The sequence below is a fragment of the Ranitomeya variabilis genome, chromosome 4 (assembly GCF_051348905.1).
Source record: "Ranitomeya variabilis isolate aRanVar5 chromosome 4, aRanVar5.hap1, whole genome shotgun sequence".
Taxonomy (NCBI): Eukaryota; Metazoa; Chordata; class Amphibia; order Anura; family Dendrobatidae; genus Ranitomeya; species Ranitomeya variabilis.
This window is the reverse complement of record NC_135235.1, coordinates 545743529-545765424: the sequence shown is the minus strand read 5'-3', so window position 1 is coordinate 545765424 and position 21896 is coordinate 545743529. Positions and strand designations below refer to the sequence as shown.

Below are 21896 nucleotides of genomic sequence, written 5' to 3'. Positions count from 1 at the left end.
ATATGTCTGGAAAGTGTAGGCAAATATATAATAATCAACAGTACACAAAGACTTGACGTTATATACAATATTATAACAAGTCTTAGAGACCTATCAAACTCCCCTGCATGACACTCCTATAAGTCAAATAGAAAAAAGCCTATAACAACCATATGCCATTGTGAGTCTGACCACAGTGCCCAGCACCCCGACGCACGTTTCAAGTGCCGCTTCGTCTCCTATAGGCTTTTTTCTATTTAACTGATAGGACTGTCATTGCAGGGAGTTTGATAGGTCTCCATAGGCCTAACTGGCAATATAATCGGTTATTTCTGGCTCTAGCACTCTCTGATATAAGACTTGTTATAATAATATTGTATACATAGGACATATAAAATCAAGTCTTTGCATACTGTTGATTATTACATGTTGCTTTCCTATGCCTCCACGTTCCAGATATATGGAGATATAATTCTGCTAATTACCATTTTGTCCACACTGCCCAATGTGTGGGTTTTATGGGGTTTTTTAATGAGTTTTTGCATTTTTGTGTAATTTATTGTTTATAATAAAGTACAAGACAAAAAAAAAAGGCATCAAAACATTAATTATTCGATTTGGTGGTAGTTATATGATTTCCAGTTTTTGGTTACAATGTCTTTTGTTTTTGTAGTAATATACTTACCAGCCGTTGTCTTCAGCTCTTCCCAGCACCACTCCGGTTCCCATAATGCCATCTTGTGACCGCAGCTCCTGACTGACCAGAAGCCAGAGGTCACTTACGGTATATTGAGAGCTCACAAGCTCTCAATATACCGTAAGTCTACAACAGCCTCGTTCATGCGTCGTTCTCACTCTTATAGACTTCCATTGAGTTGAGCCTCCGACTGACCCAGCAAACACTGGAGTGATCCGGCAGGTCACAAAGTAGTAGAAGATGACCAAGAACAGCAGAAGACGACGGCTGGTAAGTATATTTGTAGGGGCAAGAAACTTACATTACTGATACCACTCTTGGGGGTGAAAAGAAAAAAAGGAACACAGAGTGGTGCTTTAAAATAAAGCAATAAAAAAATACACTGTTGAGTGGGCAAAAAATAAATAAGGCCAAAACTTAGAAACGAATGTCCTGTTGCAATGGGATTTATGGGGTTAATTTAGCACAGTGGTGAATGAAAGTACTGCAGGCCACCGTAAGCAGCACACTGTTAGGGTATGTTAGATGCGCCAATTCCGGCACTTAGCCCCTCTCTTCCCACTCCCGACTAGCGGTGGGATATGGAGACACAGCCAGAAAAAAGTATTTTAATATTCTTAATTTAACCATACTTACCATACTCGATCGCCTGTAAAAAATTAAAACTAATAAACCGTATACTACTTGTCCGAAGCAGTCCAATTAATAACTAGTGTCCCACAACGATCTCCCCTATAGAACAGTGACATCGGGTGATATCACTGCTCTATAGACCTCCAGTGACACACTGACAGGAGACAATGGCTCCTGCAGTGCATCACTGAGGTTACCTTAGTTCAGGGTCTCACTTTATGGCAATGCTGCGTGGGAACTTTCTCACACAGCAGTGCCACAAGTGATACTAGGGACTATTTTTTACGGTGGCGGAGGAATACAGTGCGTAAGGATACCTTCCATCATTGTATTCCTGGAGCCCCTGGAGAGCGGTCGCATCAGCTGATGCTGCTGCTCTCCACGGGAGATCGTCGTGGGACACTCGTTTTAATTGGATTTCTGCGGATCAGGGAGTATATTGTTTGTTTATTATTTTAATATTTTTTTTTACAGGTGACACTGGCTTCGGGGATCAAGGTGATGGTGAGTATGTACTCTATGTTGTACTGTATGTCTATATGTATGTATGTATTGTATGTTATATGTTCTGTTATATGTACTGTAATATGTTATATGTACTGTTATATGTTATATGTACTGTTATATGTTATATGTACTGTTATATGTTATATGTACTGTTATATGTTATATGTACTGTTATATGTTATATGTACTGTTATATGTTGTATGTACTGTTATATGTTGTATGTACTGCTATATGTTATATGTTTGTGGGGTTTTTTTACATTCAACACATTAACCAGATGATGGGACTACTACTGTCCCATCATTGACTAATGTGTCAATCACTGTCACTGTAGCAGGCATAGCCCGATGGGACTTGTAGTCCCATTGGACGATACCTGCACACACACACACACACAAAGACCCCCGGCAGCCCCGCACAGACTCCCGAGAGGCCCGCACAGACCCCCGAGAGGACCGCACAGGCCCCCGAGAGGACCGCACAGGCCCCCGAGAGGACCGCACAGGCCCCCCGAGAGGACCGCACAGGCCCCCCGGCAGCCCGCACAGACCCCCCGGCAGCCCCGCACAGACCCCGCCCGCACACATAGACAGGCACAGTCTCTGCCCACACACTCCCACCCTCCCGATCTGCAGCGTTTCACCCGCAGCTAAACCGCAGCTCTTTTTTACATCTGCGGTTTTGCTGAAGATGTGCCCGATTCAGTGCAAGTCAATGGGGGCAGAAACGCTGCAGATCCGCACAAAGAATTGACATGCTGTGGAAAAAACAATGCTGCGTTTCCGCGCGTTTTTTTCCACAGCATGTGCACAGTGGATTTGGTTTTCCATAGGTTTACATGGTACTGTAAACCGCATGGGAAACTGCTGCAGATCCGCAGCGTCAAAAACGCTGCGGATCCGCGGTAAAAACCGCAACGTGTGAACATGGCCTTACTTTCTTCCACTCCTAAAAAGGCTGACCTCTTCATAGGAAAAAAAAGGCCCCACAAGAAAAACTATAAAACATAATATTTTCACAGCTTTATTCTACACCCTAAATAAGCTTCAGGCAAACTTTTTTTGTGGCCTGGAGAGATAGCTATGATTCCACGGCACAAGTTTATAGGAACACAGCCTATAACTTCTCTGAAGAAAGCGAATAACAAATTTACTGGCCAAGTTTATGAGAACACATCCTATAACTTCAGTGAGTAATGGTAATAACAAATCCACTTGACAAGTATACAAGAAAAATCTGAAGCCCCTGATGACCAGGTGTGAAAGTGCCTTAAAGGGGATGTCCACGCGTGGGGAAGTCCTACAGAAGCATTGGCGGTGCTGATGCTTCTATTCACTGCATAGATCTCATTAAGAGCTATGTAGCCGGAGAAACAGAAGACAGAAGCAGTGATAAACCGCCCTTATATCCTCCCCGGGGTCCCTGGATGTATCTAACAGCCAGGGACCGGACTTGTTTCTGCTTGATTGCAGTTGTGTTAACCCATAAGTGTTGCGGGGTTAAAGCACACGACCACGGACTGTAAATGTATGACACTAGGACGTTATAAGGTTAATCAAACCTGTAATGACAATACCTTACCTTCTTACTCTCTTCCATCTCATGCTCAAACATTGCGCTGAACACAGGAGACCGGGCTACAGGAGGGGAAAAAAAAAGTAAAGAGAAAAATATATAAAATGATCCTGGGCTCATCATCATCTATTACACATTCAATGCACTGACTAAGCTAATTACCATAGGTGCAGTTCTACTTGGCCAAGCATGTCTGTGTATATCTATATTAAGGAAACAGAAGGCTGATGCTTTGCCCGAAGCCAAATTGATGATTCTTATTAGTTGCCCGTGTGAAGCCAGACTGAGGATATTCAGTGGCTGCGATCCAAGGCAGCTGAATTATTGGTTCCCTCATTTGGAAGCGGCAGCTATAATCAGATAGCTGGCTACTAGCTTTTTCATCCACACCCACTTCAGCCGTACGCCGACTTTATGAGTTTGCTTTCTGCATCATACAAATAAAGGTTTGAGGATGAATGATTTTCATCTGCTGCAGAGTTAAAGGGGATCGGTTGCCAGGTTAAAAGTGGAGAGTTCTTGCTGGTATCTTATTTCTGATGCTCCCTGAGTATTCAGTTTTTGTTATTTTTTAAATCCGAAATAGGTTTCCAGAGATATGAGCCTTTTCTTTTAGCGCAAATTGTCAAAGGTCTTCAGTGAGAGGGCGTGGCTTAAGTAATTATGCAGAGTGGCCTATAGACACGCCCCTGTGAGACACACCCCCAGTGAGAGGGCGTGGCTTAAGTAATTATGCAGAGTGGCCTATAGACACGCCCCTGTGAGACACACCCCCTAGTAAAAGGCCAGAAAAATGATCACTAAAGAAGGCGGCCCATATCTCTGCAACCGTATGGGGGATTTAGATTAAAAAAAAAAAATACAGATAGTTGCAGGGAGAATAAAGAGCAAAAACTGTTCATATTCCACCGATGACAGGTCAGCATCCACATATATAAATGCATGGTCATCAAAACGACAAGAGACAGTACCAGCATGGAATAAAGCCACCGACCTATTAATTGTCTCTGGTACTGCCAGAAAGAGTACAGTGCTCAGTTTTCTCCTGCAGTCCTATAGGCAATGGCTAGAGCGGTGGTGGCCACCATCTCACTCTGATGGCTTTTCACAGCCAGGATTGGTGGGGGTCCCAGCCAGTTATCACCTATCCACAGGATACCTTGCAGAGTTTACTCCACCGCTTTAATAGGTTTTACAAGTCCTTTCACTGTGTAAAAATCTCCACATCAGCATTGGGTCCAGAGCAGTGATGAGCAAACCTGTCCGGATAAGGTGTTATCTGAGCATGCTTGTGTCCTAACTGTCTTCAGATTACTTGAATACTATGTTCAAGTCCCGACGGCTGTATGTCTCGGGGCTGTTCGACAGCTGCAACACATGCAGGGATTGTCTAACAAACAGGGAATCACTGCATGTGTTTCTGCAGTCGAACAGCCGCAAACCATGCAGCCGCGGGGACTCGAACATATTAATCGAGCATGCCCAAGATACTCGGATAACACGCTATCCTGGCATGTTCGCTCATCACTATACATCAGATAATTACCTATTATTTATATAAGGTTTTTGTGTCACGTGAATCTTTATCTTTTTGGGGGGCTTTTTTTTTCTTCTTTTTTTTTTTAACTTCACAACTTTTATTTAAAAAAATAAATAAATAAAATAAATAAATAGCCATCTTGCAAATTTCGCTGAGGCTACTGGTGTTATATTTCCTCTAGGGCAGGGATGTCAACTCAAATACACAGAAGGCCAAAATTAAAAGCTTGTACAAACTCGCTGGCCGAACTTGATATTTATTGAAAAAGTATATTTCATAACTTCATGAACTTTTTCATATGGAAACACAATAAAGGGGGTGTCCCACAAACAAAGTACATTTTCATAAATAGATCTTAGAATAAAATAGGGAAATAATATAATGGTATTTAAGAGCAGTAAAAAGCATATGGCCCAATTTTAAATATGTAACAAAGGATGAAAAACCTTGAACAATACAGATAATAAAGTAATATGCAAACAAAAGTGATACCCGCACAGTGAAAGCCTCCACACGCATGTTATGATGACCCTACTGTGCCCCCTCCCTCAATCCCCCCAACAAATGATAGTGACCCCATCACCGTATGATTCTCCAACTGTAAACCCCACACACCCCTCCATAAAATGTGCTCCATACAGAATAACAGGCCCTACATACTCCTCCATAAAGTATAAAGGGGACCTGCATTGCCTTCCATACAGTATAATGGCCCAACAAATATTGAATACAATGGCCCCACATAGTGCTCCATACAGTATAATGGACCCCACATAGTGGACCATAAAGTATAATGGTCCCACATAGCGCACCACACAGTATAATGGCCCTACATAGCGCTCCTTACAGTATAATGGCCCCACACAGCGCTCCATACAGTATAATGGCTTCACATAGCGCACCATACAGTATAATGGTCCTACATAGAGCTCCATACGGTATAATGGCCCCATACAGTGCTCCATACAGTATAATGGCCCCATACAGTGTTCCATACAATATAATGGCCCCACATAGTGCTCCATACAGAATACTGGCCCCACACAGCGCTCCATACAGTATAATGGCTTCACATAGCGCAACATACAGTATAATGGTCCTACATAGAGCTCCATACAGTATAATGGCCCCATACAGTGCTCCATACAGTATAATGGCCCCATACAGTATAATGGCCCCACACAGTGCTCCATACAGTATAATGGCCCCACATAGTGCTCCATACAGTATACTGGCCCCACATAGTGCTCCATACAGTATACTGGCCCCACATAGTGCTCCATACAGTATAATGGACCCCACATAGTGGACCATAAAGTACCGTATAATGGCCCTACATAGCGCTCCATACAGTATAATGGCCCCACATAGTGCTCCATACAGCCCATACAGTCCATCCGGCTTTAAAACAAGAGTGCATATTTTCTTGGAGAGAGGAGAAAGCCCCGTTATTCCTAAACATTAAGTTATCCTTTATCTTCTGATTGGGGATCTGCAGTCTTGCCCTTAATGGTGCAGACATGTGCATGCTCAGTCTATGAGACTGCCAAGTACAGAACTCTGCCGTTACCGGCAGTCCCATAGACAATGAATTGAGCAGAGGCTGAACAAGAGCATCTCCACTCCAATAAGGAGGGTGCGGCACAGCCCTGTTCTTGAGGTTCCAGAATCCCGATCCCAGCGGTCAAACCTCCAGTGACCAGAATTATCCCCTATCCCATGGATAGGAGATAACTTATTTATTTAGGAATAACCATTTAAAGATCTGTATGACACAGTCAGAGAAAACATTTGGGCAAAACATTCATATTTAAAGGGGTTTTCCAGTTTGGGAAAACCCTTGACCCTCCAGTGCTGGACTTTCCTTGGGTCAGCACTGAGTCTAGGCAGCTGCTTCCAGTTACCTGTAGCGCTGCAGCCAATCGGAGGGCTCAGCGGGATATGAGCACCTGAGCTCCGTTATTGGCAGCAGTACTGTCGGTATGACATCAGAGAGGGCGAGTAAAGGGTTTTTTTGTTTTGTTTTTTAAAGCAAAATACAACTGGGAAAGAGGAGGTTTTATGGAACCAGAAAATCCCTTTAAATCCATTACCACCATTATTGGTACAGTTTTCCTAAACTCTAGGATGACAAAAGTGTCTAGTTTTGCAGGGATGTGGGAGCTGGAGGATACAGTTCTACTATTCAGGAACCAGGGAAAGCTGGGTGACGATCATAGTTGGCTGCACGTGGGGGTACAGATTGGCGGCTGTAGGTAGTTCACAGGGTGACGCTTTCTACCTGTGAATCATAGCACTTTGCTGTTCCAGCCTCCACACTGAGCGCATTACTTCATTACTTGCGTCTGTCAAAGAATATAGAGTCAAGGCTGGAATTATCCGCAGCATTAAAGGCCCACGTTCACGGTGACACTGAACTCTGCACAGATCAATATGACAAGAGAGCTGGTAATGTCGTCCTGCTCCTGCGCTTCCAGGGTCGCCCGCAATGATCACAGCCCCAGCACTGCGTATACAGAGAAGTAACCCATTGATGGCCGCCATGATGACTCATTTGCAAACTTTGTGAAACCACCGAGCAGGATGACAAAAACAAGTCGGGAATTTCCTTAGAGCAGAAGTAACCAGACGACTTGTAAGGAAGACGTAGAGCAAAGCCAATGCAGAGCTGCTGCCTGCTCGTTGCCTTAGAGGAACAGGCACATGAAGACTTTATATGCACTACCAGTATGGAGGATTGTGCTTAGATAACAATTCCCGAAAGGATACCATCAGTTGTAGAGCATATCTATTAGAGAGAACAGCCTGAGCCCTAAAGGCCCCAAACACATTAGGTGTAAGTCAGACAGACTTGCAGGACCAGGGGATGTGTATGGGGGGCTTTCTGACTCTTCCCCAACAGATGATGGGGAGACAAGGATTAGGAAGTAGGAATTCCAAAGTCAGACCCTTTAGTTTTTAGGGGAGAAGACCCTCTGCTTGTGTGTACGGGGGGAGTCAGGAGACACAGCGATGTGTGACTGGCCAGCTTAGATTGCACAGATGACTTATCAGTGGGCATCATGAAAACACATCCATGGCATCAAGTGCTGGGGTGGGAAGATTGGCGTTTTTCCTTATGTTTCTTATCGGCTCTGCCCCTCTCAGATTTACACTTTTTATGAATTGGGGTCCCGGTTGCTCTTCTCTGTGGAAAGCTGAGCAAAACCAATGAGCAGACTCAGGCCATCAAAACTTCTGAGATTTCAAATTTTTTTTTTTAAAGGGGTGGGTACCCTATAAAATAGAGAATAGTTCCCCATTTTAGAATTTGGCCCCACAGTATCAGATGCACATTACACTGCAGGGTAAGTGTAGGATGGCGGCCTATGCAAAACTCTAATTGCTTAAAGCTGTCAGAATGGAAGCCCCCTTTATGAGGTCTATATACCCCAACACGGCATGAGGAGGTATCCCTATTCTCCAACTATGAATAAAATGGCCATGTATGAATGTAACGCTCAGCATTCAATCCTTAGAAAGTAACAACACGCAACAATAATGATCAGGGGGTTGCAAAGTAAGGACCCCCACCACCTGTTAGATATTTATGGCACATCCCTTTAAGAATCTTCCAGGTACTGGATGCTCTTTGAATTTCTAGATTTGTCTAAAGAAGGAAGACAATAAGCAGATAGATCCCCTTCCCCTGTTATCAGCCTGCACTCGGATATGCCTAGTTATATGCTAATCCCACACGCGGCCATATTTCAGGACAATTCCCTCTATAAAGTGACTAAAGCACCAGCTGCACACGGCTCCCATTTCAATGAAAATGATATTTTTATGACAAAAAGCGCAAATACACAGGTGCAACATTATACAGCTCTGGGAACAACATTCAATGGGATTTCTAGGAGTAAAAAATAGAAAATAAGAAAAAAAAAAGTCATTGCTTATTTGTATTGCAGTCTTATAGAAAGATCCAAACATCTTCAAATATTTCATAAGGGAAACAGCGCCACTCTTGTCTACAGGCTGAATCTGGTAATGCAGCTCGGTCCCCTTAAGGGGCTTCTGATCAAACAGCTGATTTTGCCAGGGGAAGCCAAATGTAGTATTATATGGCAGCTGTTCACAAGATATAGAAGAAGGACGGCTCGAGTCAACCAGGGGTCTCATAGGGAGAAACTAAGTGCAAGGGATGGCGCCCATATCACCTAACTGATGAGAGGTATAGGGGTTATTTCAATCCCTTTGACTTGAATGGAGTGAGCTGCAATACCAGACACAGCCTGTGGAGAAGAGTGGCGCTATTTTGGTAAAAAAAAAAAAATTAATCCTAGACATAGCTCTCCATTTATCAAGTCTGGCATTTTTTTTTAAGTGTGCTGATGTAAGACACCCATCATTTTGCAGAAATACAAGCAGTTTTATGCCAGAAAAGTGGGGTACAGTCTGATGAATTGGGGCCCACGTCTTTCTCTTTGTGAGGCGGTAGAAGGTTTGTCACAGGTGGTAAAACCACTCTGCCAACACTTTCCGCACCTTATCGTTATTCCCCCTGGATTGAAACCCAAGAGGAAAGCTGAGAAAACACTGAGAACACAAACACTCCTCAAATAAAAAAAAACCTTCTCCCATTACAAAAGCTGCAAAATGGCAACAGCGCGAGTCACAAAGGCAACCCGTCACGTGCCGCTCTGGCACCTAGGAAAGTTGGGTGCCAGCATCTGCACAAGCTTTTCAGAAAACAGAGGCATGCAAGTACTGATCTGATATCGATGGCGGACAGATCGTTCAATCAATTCAGTGTCCCAATGACAAGACGAGAAGTTTTATTAAAGAGGTGAGACATTTCTGCAGTCACGCTATATGACTGCAGATTGGCGAAACGTCGAGTGTGCGCAATGTGCACTGTGGAGATTCCCCTCTAATTCCAGTGCTGGGTGGGAGCTCATTTAACCACAAGTGTTTGGGTTGCACACAGGAGATCATGTCCGGACTACATTCTCAGCCGCTTTTTCCAACATTCTTTTCAGAGAAGCAGATGAGAATCTAGTCGGCATGTGTTCACAACTATGCAAACCGTAAGTGGGCTACGTGATAAGCCACTTGTGCTGGAAATACAGGGGAATCCTGACAGTGTGCATTATGCTCAGCAGTCTGCATTCACATAGTGACTGCAGACATTACTCAGGAGCCTGGAAAACCCCTTTAATACGCACAGTAAAGTCACACTACCAATAATACTGATAAACCAACACATGTAAGAAAATTAGAGAATCGGGGAGGGGTACACACATTATGGTTTCGCCTTCTACATCCCAATCATCTGTTATAATGGCCTGGTCAGCATTGTGTCGCTCTCGATTATCACCATGTGCATGGAGTTTATATAAAAAAGAGAAAAAAATGATCAGCACTCACCATTCCTGATGCTATAAAAAGTCTTTATTAGGACATGGACACGGACAGGGAGAGCATGGTGTCCAGGGATGACAGCTGTTTCGCGCTACATGCGCTTCCACAGATCCCGATCGGGATCTGTGGAAGCGCATGTAGCGCGAAACAGCTGTCATCCCTGGACACCATGCTCTCCCTGTCCGTGTCCATGTCCTAATAAAGACTTTTTATAGCATCAGGAATGGTGAGTGCTGATCATTTTTTTCTCTTTTTTATATTATTACCTCTTTTTGGTTGAGCACCCCATACGCCCATGCACTGAGTAGGGGGTATAGGAGCTGGTACAGCGTATTGTAGCACGCTAATAGGTGATCGCATGGGACAGCAGTGCGAGTATATTATCTTTTGTATGGAGTTTATATACTGCTCCCTCGGGGTCCGAGGCTTCCACTCAGACTAAAAAATGCTTGTAGGTCAATTGGCGTCCCCTGAAGCTGGCCCCAGTCTGTGTGAGAGTAGGTGGGCCGCATATGAGAAGCTTCACCAGTGTTAGATTGGCCGTAAATGTACAAGTGATAGCGGTCACCCTTTGTCACTCATCTTTCCACAGAGACTGACTAGCAATCATCTCTATACCAATACACATGTGCCATTCAGGTTTCTTGGAAAGCCGGGTCCCGACCCTTATAGAGGCTGTCACTTTAATTTTTTGGGAAAGAGACAATTTCTAAGCCTCCCACCCTTATCATGAATTACCTGCAAAAAAACAATGGGCGACATTTAGATATTTTACTGCTGCCGTTCCTATCAGTTCTTCTCGCACTTACTTCTCCTAACAATGATGGAATAATTTATCACTGCATGGATTTAATTGAAAGGAAATCAGACGGCAGCCAGACACCAGGGAAAACTGTGGACGCGTTCTTAAGGAACCAGCAAAAACTCCGCAGTCAGGACTTTATCACTGGGTTATATGGACTGAACATTATGATATTAAAGGGATGGGTCTGCGTATATTCCTATATTTAGGACTTTCCAAGTAGCTGCTCTCTGATCCATCTTCTGCAATCCTTAGTCAGGTTGCATTACTGTGCTGAATTATCAAATGCCGGATTAAAGAAATGTCCCTGAATATACTGAATAAGGCTCAGTATTGATTTCCTCTGTCTTCATGGATGAGGTATGTCTACCCTTCAGCTACAGTTCTACATCACCACCATGATATATGCTCAATAAAAAGAGGAATGTATCCATCTAAGGTCAGCTTCATTCTCGGTCTATGTGCAGACTGCAAGGACTGGATCAGCAATGGATCTCCTGACCCAAATTCATCAGGCCGTAGACATGCCAAGAATTACAGACATGTGAAGCTGGCCCAAAAGATGATTTACCTTTAATCGTGTGGAGATTATATATATATATATATATATATATATATATATATATATATATATATATATATATATATATATATCTCAATTTTTATTGGCTATATCCACAGGAAAAAGCTATAAAATGTCTGATGGATACAAGTTCCACTGTTAAGAATGAACGGAGATGTCCCATAGAAGTGAATGGAGGGAGTCACGCATAGGCACAACCATCTCTGAATTCACTTTCCACCTGAATGCAGAGATTACTGCCAGATCATGTTATATATATGGCGGCTCTGAGTGGAAATGAAGCTGCTCCACCAATCCTGGTATAGCTACATGTGAGGATATCACATTGGTGACTTCTAAGATCTCCGATCATCATTTATTGCAGAATAAAAGGCTCCCGTGTCTTGTAGAGTCATTTTTGTGGCTTCTTAAAGGTTTCTGTTACCGGAAATCTGACAAACTTGTAATCCAAAGTCAATTCAATTCAATAGCAGTGTGTGAGATTCCCTGTACTAGAAATCTCTGTGAAGTGCCAAAGGGGTATATACTCTGTCAAGTGCCCTTTAGATGAAAATTACCGTAATTAGGGTTTCTTTATGTCAAATGTGTGATATCAGAAATCCCTTTACAAGGAGTTCCCCTTTAAGACTGTATGTTATTGTAAACTCGGCGGAGACACGTTATACATAGGACCCCTGAACATATACTAAACTGACCTGCGAGGATGGCTTTGTGCGCCTGAAATTCCTGGCCAGCCACACACAGGCAGCAGTCTGTAAAGCGAGAGTTCTCCCATAACCCTCCCAGCTCATCAGCTAGACGACATTCTGGTACTTTCACCATGTTCATCGTGTTCTGACCGGAAATGTTGACAGAATCCTGAACCACGCTGACCTAGGGGACGAAACACGGGTCACATCATTAATCAAGGGCACCATAATGAAGAAGTCAAAAACCGTCTAATATTCTGTTTATTGTGGTCCACTATGCCGCTATTTTCAAATTCTCTGCTTGCGGTCAGTGAATGGCATCATTTACAGCTACACTAATAATCAGAGCATTACAGCCGACAACTTCATCTACGATTATAGTCACCGGACTGAACTCCTAGTCGCCAGAATGGCTGGTTATTAGTCCAATGCATTACTGATTGGGGGAGGGGGTGGTCTGATGGCTGGGACCTTCATTGATCCTCTACCGAGCGCTGTCTATGGTGCACATGCTCAACCTCCGCTTCATTCATGGTCTATGAACCTGACAGAGATAGAGGAGCGCTATCCTCAGCCATCTCCGGCAGTCCCATACAGTTATTAACTTACTATCTTCGGAATGACCCTTTAAATACAATTGTATCCAGTATAGGCATTCATCTGAGAGTTAAATAGAAAGTTGCAATGTCCTATCAGGACAGGAGCTAGATTTTTGCAGACTGTGCACACTGGATACAATTGCAACAAACCATCAGACATGAGAAGGCATTGGCTTGTACAAGTTTTCAGCTCCTGAGTCGAAACACAAATTTTCCTCTTAAGTAACAGCAAGCAGAGATCTTGAGAAGGCCAAAGGATCAAAAGACAAAATATTAGATAGAATCTCTTCTTACAATGCTTAAAAGAAGATCTATAGTTTTAATTTAGATTTCATAATTCAATAGTACAAATAAAAATAAGAAACGTTTTCATATATCTTAGAGAAATCTGCTTCTTTCTCTGCCACGACTTATAAAATCTGTATTCAGTGAAGACAGAACTTCCCATTACTGAGATAGCAGTTGGTGCTTATAACAGTCTATGGAGAAGAAGAAGAAAGGAGCTGTAAGCAGACACACATTCTGCTGCCAGTTCTCCTGAGACGACAGGTACAGTTCTGCATAGAACTTTATAAACACCAACTGTCATCTAAGTAGAAGGAAAACCTGTATTCACTGAAGATAGGTTTAGCCATCCATTGAGAATTTTGAGATTAAAAAAAAAGTCAATCCAAGGGGAGAAAGAAGCAGGTATCTCTGATAATATATAAAACAAAGTTTCTTATTTTGATATGTATTACTGATATATAAAATAAAAATTAAAAATGACGGCTACTCTTTAAATTACATTTGCATAAATGAAAAAACCTTAAAAGAGGTTGTCCACTTCTAACAATCCCTTTTTAGAAAAGTGTCTTGACAGTATGTACATATTAGGTGGTCCTGATTTTGAGAACCCTAGGCTGTGAGTCTGTGGGGGAACCTGTTGCTTAATTCTCCTGTAGTGCCACTATAGACAAAATGAAGAATCACTTGATTTGCTCCCACTACATTACAGACTTCATTCCCCTTTAACTGAAAGTAGCCTCCATTTAAAGGGAATCTGTCAGCAGGATTTTGATACCTCATCTGAGAGCAGCCTGATGTAGTCAAAAAAAAAAAAAGCTGAATCCAACGAAGTATTAGTTAGATTACCGGGTGCAGCCGCTCTGACAGAATCAGAGCTTTTAGAATAAAGCAGAGCTGAGGAAGCTAACCCCGCCCACACCAGGTTCTCTGTGTACAAAGTGCATAGACAGTGAGCAGCTTATCACAAGGAGGTGGAGTCAGACTAGTCAGGCAATGTTAGTCTCTTAGTGATAAATCCTTCACAGTTAGTAAACAACAGCACACATTTTGACAAGTGACGCATCCCTGAATTCTGTGTTTCAGCCTCTATCTCCTGCTGTCTTCAGATTACAAAGCAAAAACCTGCTGACAGATTCCCTTTAAGGGTCCGTGTTTAGCACCATTCCATACCTCGCAAAATAGTGTCAACTTGTCATCAGGGAGCAGACCATTGGCCTCGTCAAGCAAGAAATCCCTGCGTATAAACTTCTTAAAACCCCAGTCCTTCCCCTGGACAAAGCGGTACGCCCGCTGACTCTCTGGAAGAGAACACAAGACAGTATGGTCACATCAGGGTCCAGGGAGAATGACAAGGAGAGAAGGGAGCGGACATAGAAATCACATACCCATTGCCTTCGTCTCTTCCCCTTTAGCGTTGAGGATGGAAAATTTAAATTTGGCGCGCACCTCGCTCTTTGGACAACTGACTAGAAGCAGATAGAGCGATAAATAGTCCTTACTCTCTTCATCCAAACCTTTAGGATTGACCCGTAGGCACCTGCAAATAAAAGGAGACAACATTAACAAACTTCAAGGAACATTGATGGGTAATCTAGATTTCATACAAGTGGGGTATCTCGGCCTGACCACCAATAATCACACATGAGTGCTGTGTGAAATTCCAGAAAATCCATAAAATCCCTTGGAGACTGGAGAACCAGAACAATGTTTCTATTTTCTTCTTTCTGCATTCCAGCTGTTTGATATATCCGTACTTGTATGCCATTTTGGGGGCAATATATATGGGTGAGCACATCATTTTACAGATTAACTAAACATTGTAATTACAAGCAGATCTATAATGGTCGGGGTCCTGAGAACCCCCACCTATTGCAAAAAATAAAAATAAAAGGGGTGCATCTCAGGAGTTAGCAGCAAACAGCTCCTGCCCGGGCGCACTGACAGCATCAATAGGAATCTTGGGCTAAATGCCTCCTGAGGTGTGCACTTCACTAGAAAGGGGGAGTTTGAGTGATCGGACGGGGTCTAAAGATCGGGACCACCACTGATCTGCTTATAATATGTAAGAACATTGGAAAGGTTTAGTTACTCTTTAACATAGGAGGAATACGGTTCTGCTGCATGTTTTTTTTCCTATTTTTATGGCTTACACTGAATACTAAAAATTATTCTATAAATTTATTCTACAGGTTGTTGCAATCGTGACGATACCAAACATAGGTTTCTTATTGAAGATTTTGGGACTAATAACTAATAAAGTTATTTGTAGATATGGACCTTGAATACATTATTGGTATTTCAAGTAATGTGACCAAAGTGCACCTCACACCGTCACTCCCTGTGATTGCGGGATTCACAAGAGTTTATATGACAGTCATTGTCCCCCTCCGGATTACATGGGCACAGCAGTGCTCATCTGGATAAAGAACGGATCTCACTGCCGCTCAGCATATATATCCATAGATCTACCCTGCAGGATGTCATAGGATGGGTTTTACTTACTGACACTGAAGCCACAAGAAAACATGAATTCCATAACTGTTTCCTACTCTAATACTAAAAAGCTCCTTTCTTTCCATCAGTGATACAGATAATTGTATATTTTGGTTGCTCATACAGCGCCATTAGTTCCGCAGCACTTTACAGGCATCATCATCATCACTGTCCCCATCAAGGCTCACAATCTAGATTCCCTATCAGTATGACTATGGAATATAAGAGGAAACTGAAGTACCCGGAGGAAACCCACGCAAACACGGGGAGAACTTACAAACTCCTTGCAGATGTTGTTCTTGGTGGGATTTGAACCCAGGACTCCAGTGCTGCACTGCTAACCACTGAGCCTCCGTGCTGCCTGATTAAAAGATCAGTTCGGGAATGATAATTTATGCAATTCCTGGATGTCCGCTACTGCAGGATCTTCAAAAATGCAAAAAAAAAAAAAGTCATGCTCTTACCATTTTAGTTTATCGTTGGCTCCGGATGAGAATGTGGAGCTTTTTATCACCTCGCCCATCTCTTCCCGGCAGAAGCTGAAATTATTGATTGTCCACATGTATGAAAACTTCACAACTTTTATCTGCGGTGCAACATACAAGAGAACAATTACCATCCGGAGCCGCAGTCTGAGACACCTTTCAATAAATGGTTGGTAGAACAAGGTAACTCACCTGAGTATAACACCAGCTTTCAGCCACGGGACCACTGGACATCTCAGCCGGGGGAGGGGGACTTGGAACTCGCGACATCGCCAGCTTGAAGGTGTTTGTGAAGCGGAGGAAGGAGCCCGAAGGGCCTTCTCCTGAGGAAACAATATAGAATCTTTTAGGGCTCATACATGTGGCCGTAAATCGGTTTTCTACATACTTGGGATACGGCACACATTATGGGGGATATTTCCCAGAACACATAGTGCCGTAATATAGAGGCCTTAAAGGGGTTGTACCGCACCTCTCATTTCCACATTGGTAGATGATAGGCACCACACATCAGGAAGGTCAGTGGATAAGGCTGCTATTGGACACGTGCCCGTCTTTCAGCACCAAATGAGGAAAAGTGGGGTGCAGCACAATGTCTGCGACGTGTACCTGAAGGTATACAGAACTCCTGCCATTAAGTTCTCCTCTGGAGCAGTGATGACCATTGATGAAGGTGTTGTAATGCTCTGCGGAGGATTGTCATGTTTAGTCATCTCCTCACAGAAGAAGTGAAGGCAACAACAGAGCGCATTAAACTCCATGATCTTAAAGGGGTCATCCAGCTGTGTTCACTTCTATATTGGGAGGAGAGTGGGGCTGGTGACGGGTCATCTATCTTGCATCTGTCCTGTTCTAATGAATAGGCATCTGCAGGTGTGATGTTGCCCCACTCACCTCCTGATACACATGAACTCTTCCAACCCCCCAAATAAAGGGGTGCAGTACTCAGGCACAGTTCCTCCATTCAAGGCATCAGTAGACGATTCGGCACCTTAAGTGTTTAGCCCCCCCTACACCTAACATTAAGCAGGACTGTCCTTTACCCCTCACTTCTGTATTTCGATACAAGAGGTGGGGCTCACATGAGGGATGGGATCAGGTCTTGTGCACATCCGGACAGGTATCGTCTACCTGTCCTACCAGTGAGAGCAGGACACGTGATTGTTAACCGCTGCCTGCCTATAAGAGCTAATGTCGCTGGCGCCTCACACCTCCCATCACACAGGTGTTGAATAGCCCCTTTAACTTACCTTTCAATACCGTAGAAAACTCAGAGCAGTTGCCGAATAAGCAATTGTTGACGATTAAATTCCAACCCAAATCTTTGATCTAAGTAACCTACAAAAAAAATCAGAGATAGTAAATCTCATAATAAGACTTAGAAAGGTGCCACACACTGAGCGCAGGCATCACTGTATCCGGTCATCATCCCTGTAAAAGCAAGGAATGGTATCGCTACGACCTACCAATGGCCTGCGTGCCCCCAATCCCTGACTGCATGCCCCCAATCCCAGCCCCTGTGACTTTGCAGGCAGGACACATGGGCTGGACGTGGTCCAACTCACCAAATAATGATCTATGACTAGGAGGAGGCGCTGCAGGGAATATGATGGACGCCAATCTGAACAATTAACAACTGGGATGATTAAACATTACAGAAATCAGAATAAAAAGGCGAGACTAATAAAAAATAAGGAAGGGAAAGTGACATTTGTGGAGAACATGGCGGGTCCAGCGATCACACACGACATGCAGGGATCCCCAGATCCCTACGCCCCCATATACCACACAGCAGGGGCATCTACTGTCACCAGGGACACACACAGCACTCAGGCACTCTACCTCTGTCCTCACAGTATTATCTCAGTGCTCATCACCCACAGGAAGTCTTCTTTCCATGTATTAAGCAGCTGTCAGTTCCTGGTTCGTAGCCCCTCCCCTTTCAGGTTCCCAGGGGCCCCAAATGACTCCTCTTCGAGCTACGCGGTACCAATACCCCGGTAATCGGCAGCTCCCCCTAGTGACCACTGCTTAAGAGCCCCTAGAGCCTCACCAGGCAGGGCAGCTCATAATGTGGCAGCATATGGGGAGCAAGGAATGCTCACTATCTGGCAAGAGAGAAACCCTGCAGAGCTGCACTGCGCAGGCGTAAGCCGATAGGCGGTAATGCGCCTGCGCATAAGTTCATCGCTCTTTCCTCCATATGGGGACTAGTAAACGCTACGCAAGCGCAGTTCAAGCTCAAGAGACAGAGAAAACGCGCCTGCGCAGTATTACTTCTGAAGGCGCATGCGTGACACCGTATGAAGATGTAAACGACACATGCGCATTAAGAGCACATAAGGAGGCACCTACCGATAACCAAGCTTTAGTTAGAAATCCTAGTTATTGAACCGGGTAACGTGAGCGACCGGTAAAGTTGTCGGCTGGCGAAAGTTCTCCGCACAGCGAGCACCACATAATAGAAGGGACGTATCACCCTAGTGACGTCAGCGCGCACCCGGGACGGCCCCGCAATTAGAAGCTGCGCATGCGCTGCAATGGCTCAGGTTTTTTTTAAATTTTTCTAATGGTGCCAAAGTAACAGGCTCGTCCAGTCATTTCTGGTGAGCTGTCACAGATGTCTGTCCTGGTCAGCCACTGCTGGAGGACTGAGGAGTTCTCCTGCCACAGAAGTCTGTCCTGGTCAGCCACTGCTGGAGGACTGAGGAGTTCTCCTGTCACAGAAGTCTGTCCTGGTTAGCCACTGCTGGAGGACTGAGGAGTTCTCCTGTCACAGAAGTCTGTCCTGGTCAGCCACTGCTGGAGGACTGAGGAGTTCTGTCACAGAAGTCTGTCCTGGTCAGCCACTGCTGGATGACTTTGAGGAGTTCTCCTGTCACAGAAGTGTGTCCTGGTCAGCCACTGCTGGAGGACTTTGAAGAGTTCTCCTGTCACAGAAGTCTGTCCTGGTCAGCCACTGCTGGAGGACTGAGGAGTTCTCCTGTCACAGAAGTCTGTCCTGGTCAGCCACTGCTGGAGGACTGAGGAGTTCTCCTGTCACAGAAGTCTGTCCTGGTCAGCCACTGCTGGAGGAATGAGGAGTTCTCCTGTCACAGAAGTCTGTCCTGGTCAGCCACTGCTGGAGGACTGAGGAGTTCTCCTGTCACAGAAGTCTGTCCTGGTCAGCCACTGCTGGAGGACTGAGGAGTTCTCCTGTCACAGAAGTCTGTCCTGGTCAGCCACTGCTGGAGGAATGAGGAGTTCTCCTGTCACAGAAGTCTGTCCTGGTCAGCCACTGCTGGAGGACTTTGAGGAGTTCTCCAGTCACAGAAGTCTGTCCTGGTCAGCCACTGCTGGAGGACTGAGGAGTTCTCCTGTCACAGAAGTCTGTCCTGGTCAGCCACTGCTGGAGGACTGAGGAGTTCTCCTGTCACAGAAGTCTGTCCTGGTCAGCCACTGCTGGAGGACTTTGAGGAGTTCTCCTGTCACAGAAGTCTGTCCTGGTCAGCCACTGCTGGAGGACTGAGGAGTTCTCCTGTCAGAAGTCCTGGTCAGCCACTGCTGGAGGACTGAGGAGTTCTCCTGTCACAGAAGTCTGTCCTGGTCAGCCACTGCTGGAGGACTGAGGAGTTCTCCTGTCACAGAAGTCTATCCTGGTCAGCAACTGCTGGAGGACTTTGAGGAGTTCTCCTGTCACAGAAGTCTGTCCTGGTCAGCCACTGCTGGAGGACTTTGAGGAGTTCTCCTGTCACAGAAGTCTGTCCTGGTCAGCCACTGCTGGAGGACTGAGGAGTTCTCCTGTCACAGAAGTCTGTCCTGGTCAGCCACTGCTGGAGGAATGAGGAGTTCTCCTGTCACAGAAGTCTGTCCTGGTCAGCCACAGCTGGAGGACTTTGAGGAGTTCTCCTGTCACAGAAGTCTGTCCTGAAGGACTGAGGAGTTTAGTCCTGCTGGACTGAAGAACCACAGCTAATAAGAGGAGAGACAACATTGTATAATTAGTTTAATTAGTAGGGAATTGCACTTTCTAATTTGTTATTCCCATCTCGGACAGGTCCAGATCGGTGCAGTTCCCACCTCAGGCCTGCTCCTATTTCCTGTTGTGTGAACATACCCCCAAGTGTGTATTCATATGTCCGTGTAAATGTCTGCCCAATGTTTTTATCGGACAGCACACAGACCCACTGAGGACATCCTATTCTGATCCTCAACTTCTGACTGGAATAGGACATGCTTAGGGCTCATGCAGGCGTAATTTATTTCATACAAAAAAAAAAAAACTGACTATTTTTCATCAGTGTGCCGAATCCTACTTTTATCCACTTCTTTCCATGTGTCCACTAAACCATCAATGTGGTTTTTCTCGTAAGCAAAAAAAAATTCTAAGCTTCTACTACAACTAGGCCGGTTCAGTCGGCTATTTTTCATGGTCTTTATCACTACAGATCTCCTTCCCCTAAGATACAGCCTCATATACAGTTGTGGCCAAAAATATTGACACCCCTGCAATTCTTTCATATAATACTCAGTTTCTTCCTGAAAATGATTGCAAACACAAATTATTTGGTATTATTATCTTCATTTAATTTCTCTTAAATTAAAAAACACAAAAAGAATTGTCCTAAAGCCAAATTGGATATAATTCCACACCAAACATAAAAAAGGGGGTGGACAAAAGTATTGGCACTGTTCGAAAAATCATGTGATGCTTCTCTAATTAGTGTAATTAACAGCACCTGTAACTTACCTGTGGCACCTAACAGGTGTTGGCAATAACTAAATCACACTTGCAGCCAGTTGACATGGATTAAAGTTGACTCAACCTCTGTCCTGTGTCCTTGTGTGTACCACATTAAGCATGGAGAAAAGAAAGAAGACCAAAGAACTGTCTTAGGACTTGAGAAACCAAATTGTGAGGAAGCATGAGCAATCTCAAGGCTACAAGTCCATCTCCAAAGACCTGAATGTTCCTGTGTCTACCGTGCGCAGTGTCATCAAGAAGTTTAAAGCCCATGGCACTGTGGCTAACATCCCTAGATGTGGACGGAAAAGAAAAATTGAAAAGAGATTTCAATGCGGATGTTGGATAAAGAACCTCGACTAACATCCAGACAAGTTCAAGCTGCCCTGCAGTCCGAGGGTACAACAGTGTCAACCCGTACTATCCGTCGGCATCTGAATGAAAAGGGACTGTATGGTAGGAGACCCAGGAAGACCCCACTTCTTACCCCGAGACATAAAAAAGCCAGGCTGGAGTTTGCCAAAACTTACCTGAAAAAGCCTAAAACGTTTTGGAAGAATGTTCTCTGGTCAGATGAGACAAAAGTAGAGTTTTTGGGCAAAGGCATCAACATAGAGTTTACAGGAGAACAAAAGAGGCATTCAAAGAAAAGAACACGGTCCCTACAGTCAAACATGGCGGAGGTTCCCTGATGTTTTGGGGTTGCTTTGCTGCCTCTGGCACTGGACTGCTTGACCGTGTGCCTGGCATTATGAAGTCTGAAGACTACCAACAAATTTTGCAGCATAATGTAGGGCCCAGTGTGAGAAAGTTGGGTCTCCCTCAGAGGTCATGGGTCTTCCAGCAGGACAATGACCCAAAACACACTTCAAAAAGCACTAGAACATGGTTTGAGAGAC

At 44.3% G+C, this 21896-nt stretch overlaps 1 protein-coding gene across 6 annotated transcripts in view; it reads right to left on the bottom strand.

Moving 5' to 3' along the window:
* Positions 1-18765, bottom strand: part of SPOP (speckle type BTB/POZ protein) — a 33732-nt gene extending 14967 nt beyond the window's left edge. The window contains exons 1-8 of one of the 6 annotated variants that reach the window (XM_077252576.1): positions 18630-18765; positions 17525-17612; positions 16467-16597; positions 16254-16375; positions 14682-14833; positions 14467-14594; positions 12416-12593; positions 3399-3454 (exon numbers count right to left, since the gene is read on the bottom strand). In XM_077252576.1, coding sequence (XP_077108691.1) covers positions 3399-3454; positions 12416-12593; positions 14467-14594; positions 14682-14833; positions 16254-16375; positions 16467-16544 — 714 coding nt within the window. In that variant the 5' untranslated portion in view covers positions 16545-16597; positions 17525-17612; positions 18630-18765. Of the gene's footprint in view, positions 1-3398; positions 3455-12415; positions 12594-14466; positions 14595-14681; positions 14834-16253; positions 16376-16466; positions 16598-17524; positions 17613-18116; positions 18493-18629 lie in introns of those variants that run through there. The other 5 variants (XM_077252579.1, XM_077252575.1, XM_077252578.1 and 2 more) reach the window with 5 other exon arrangements.
* Positions 18766-21896: the final 3131 nt, after the last annotated feature.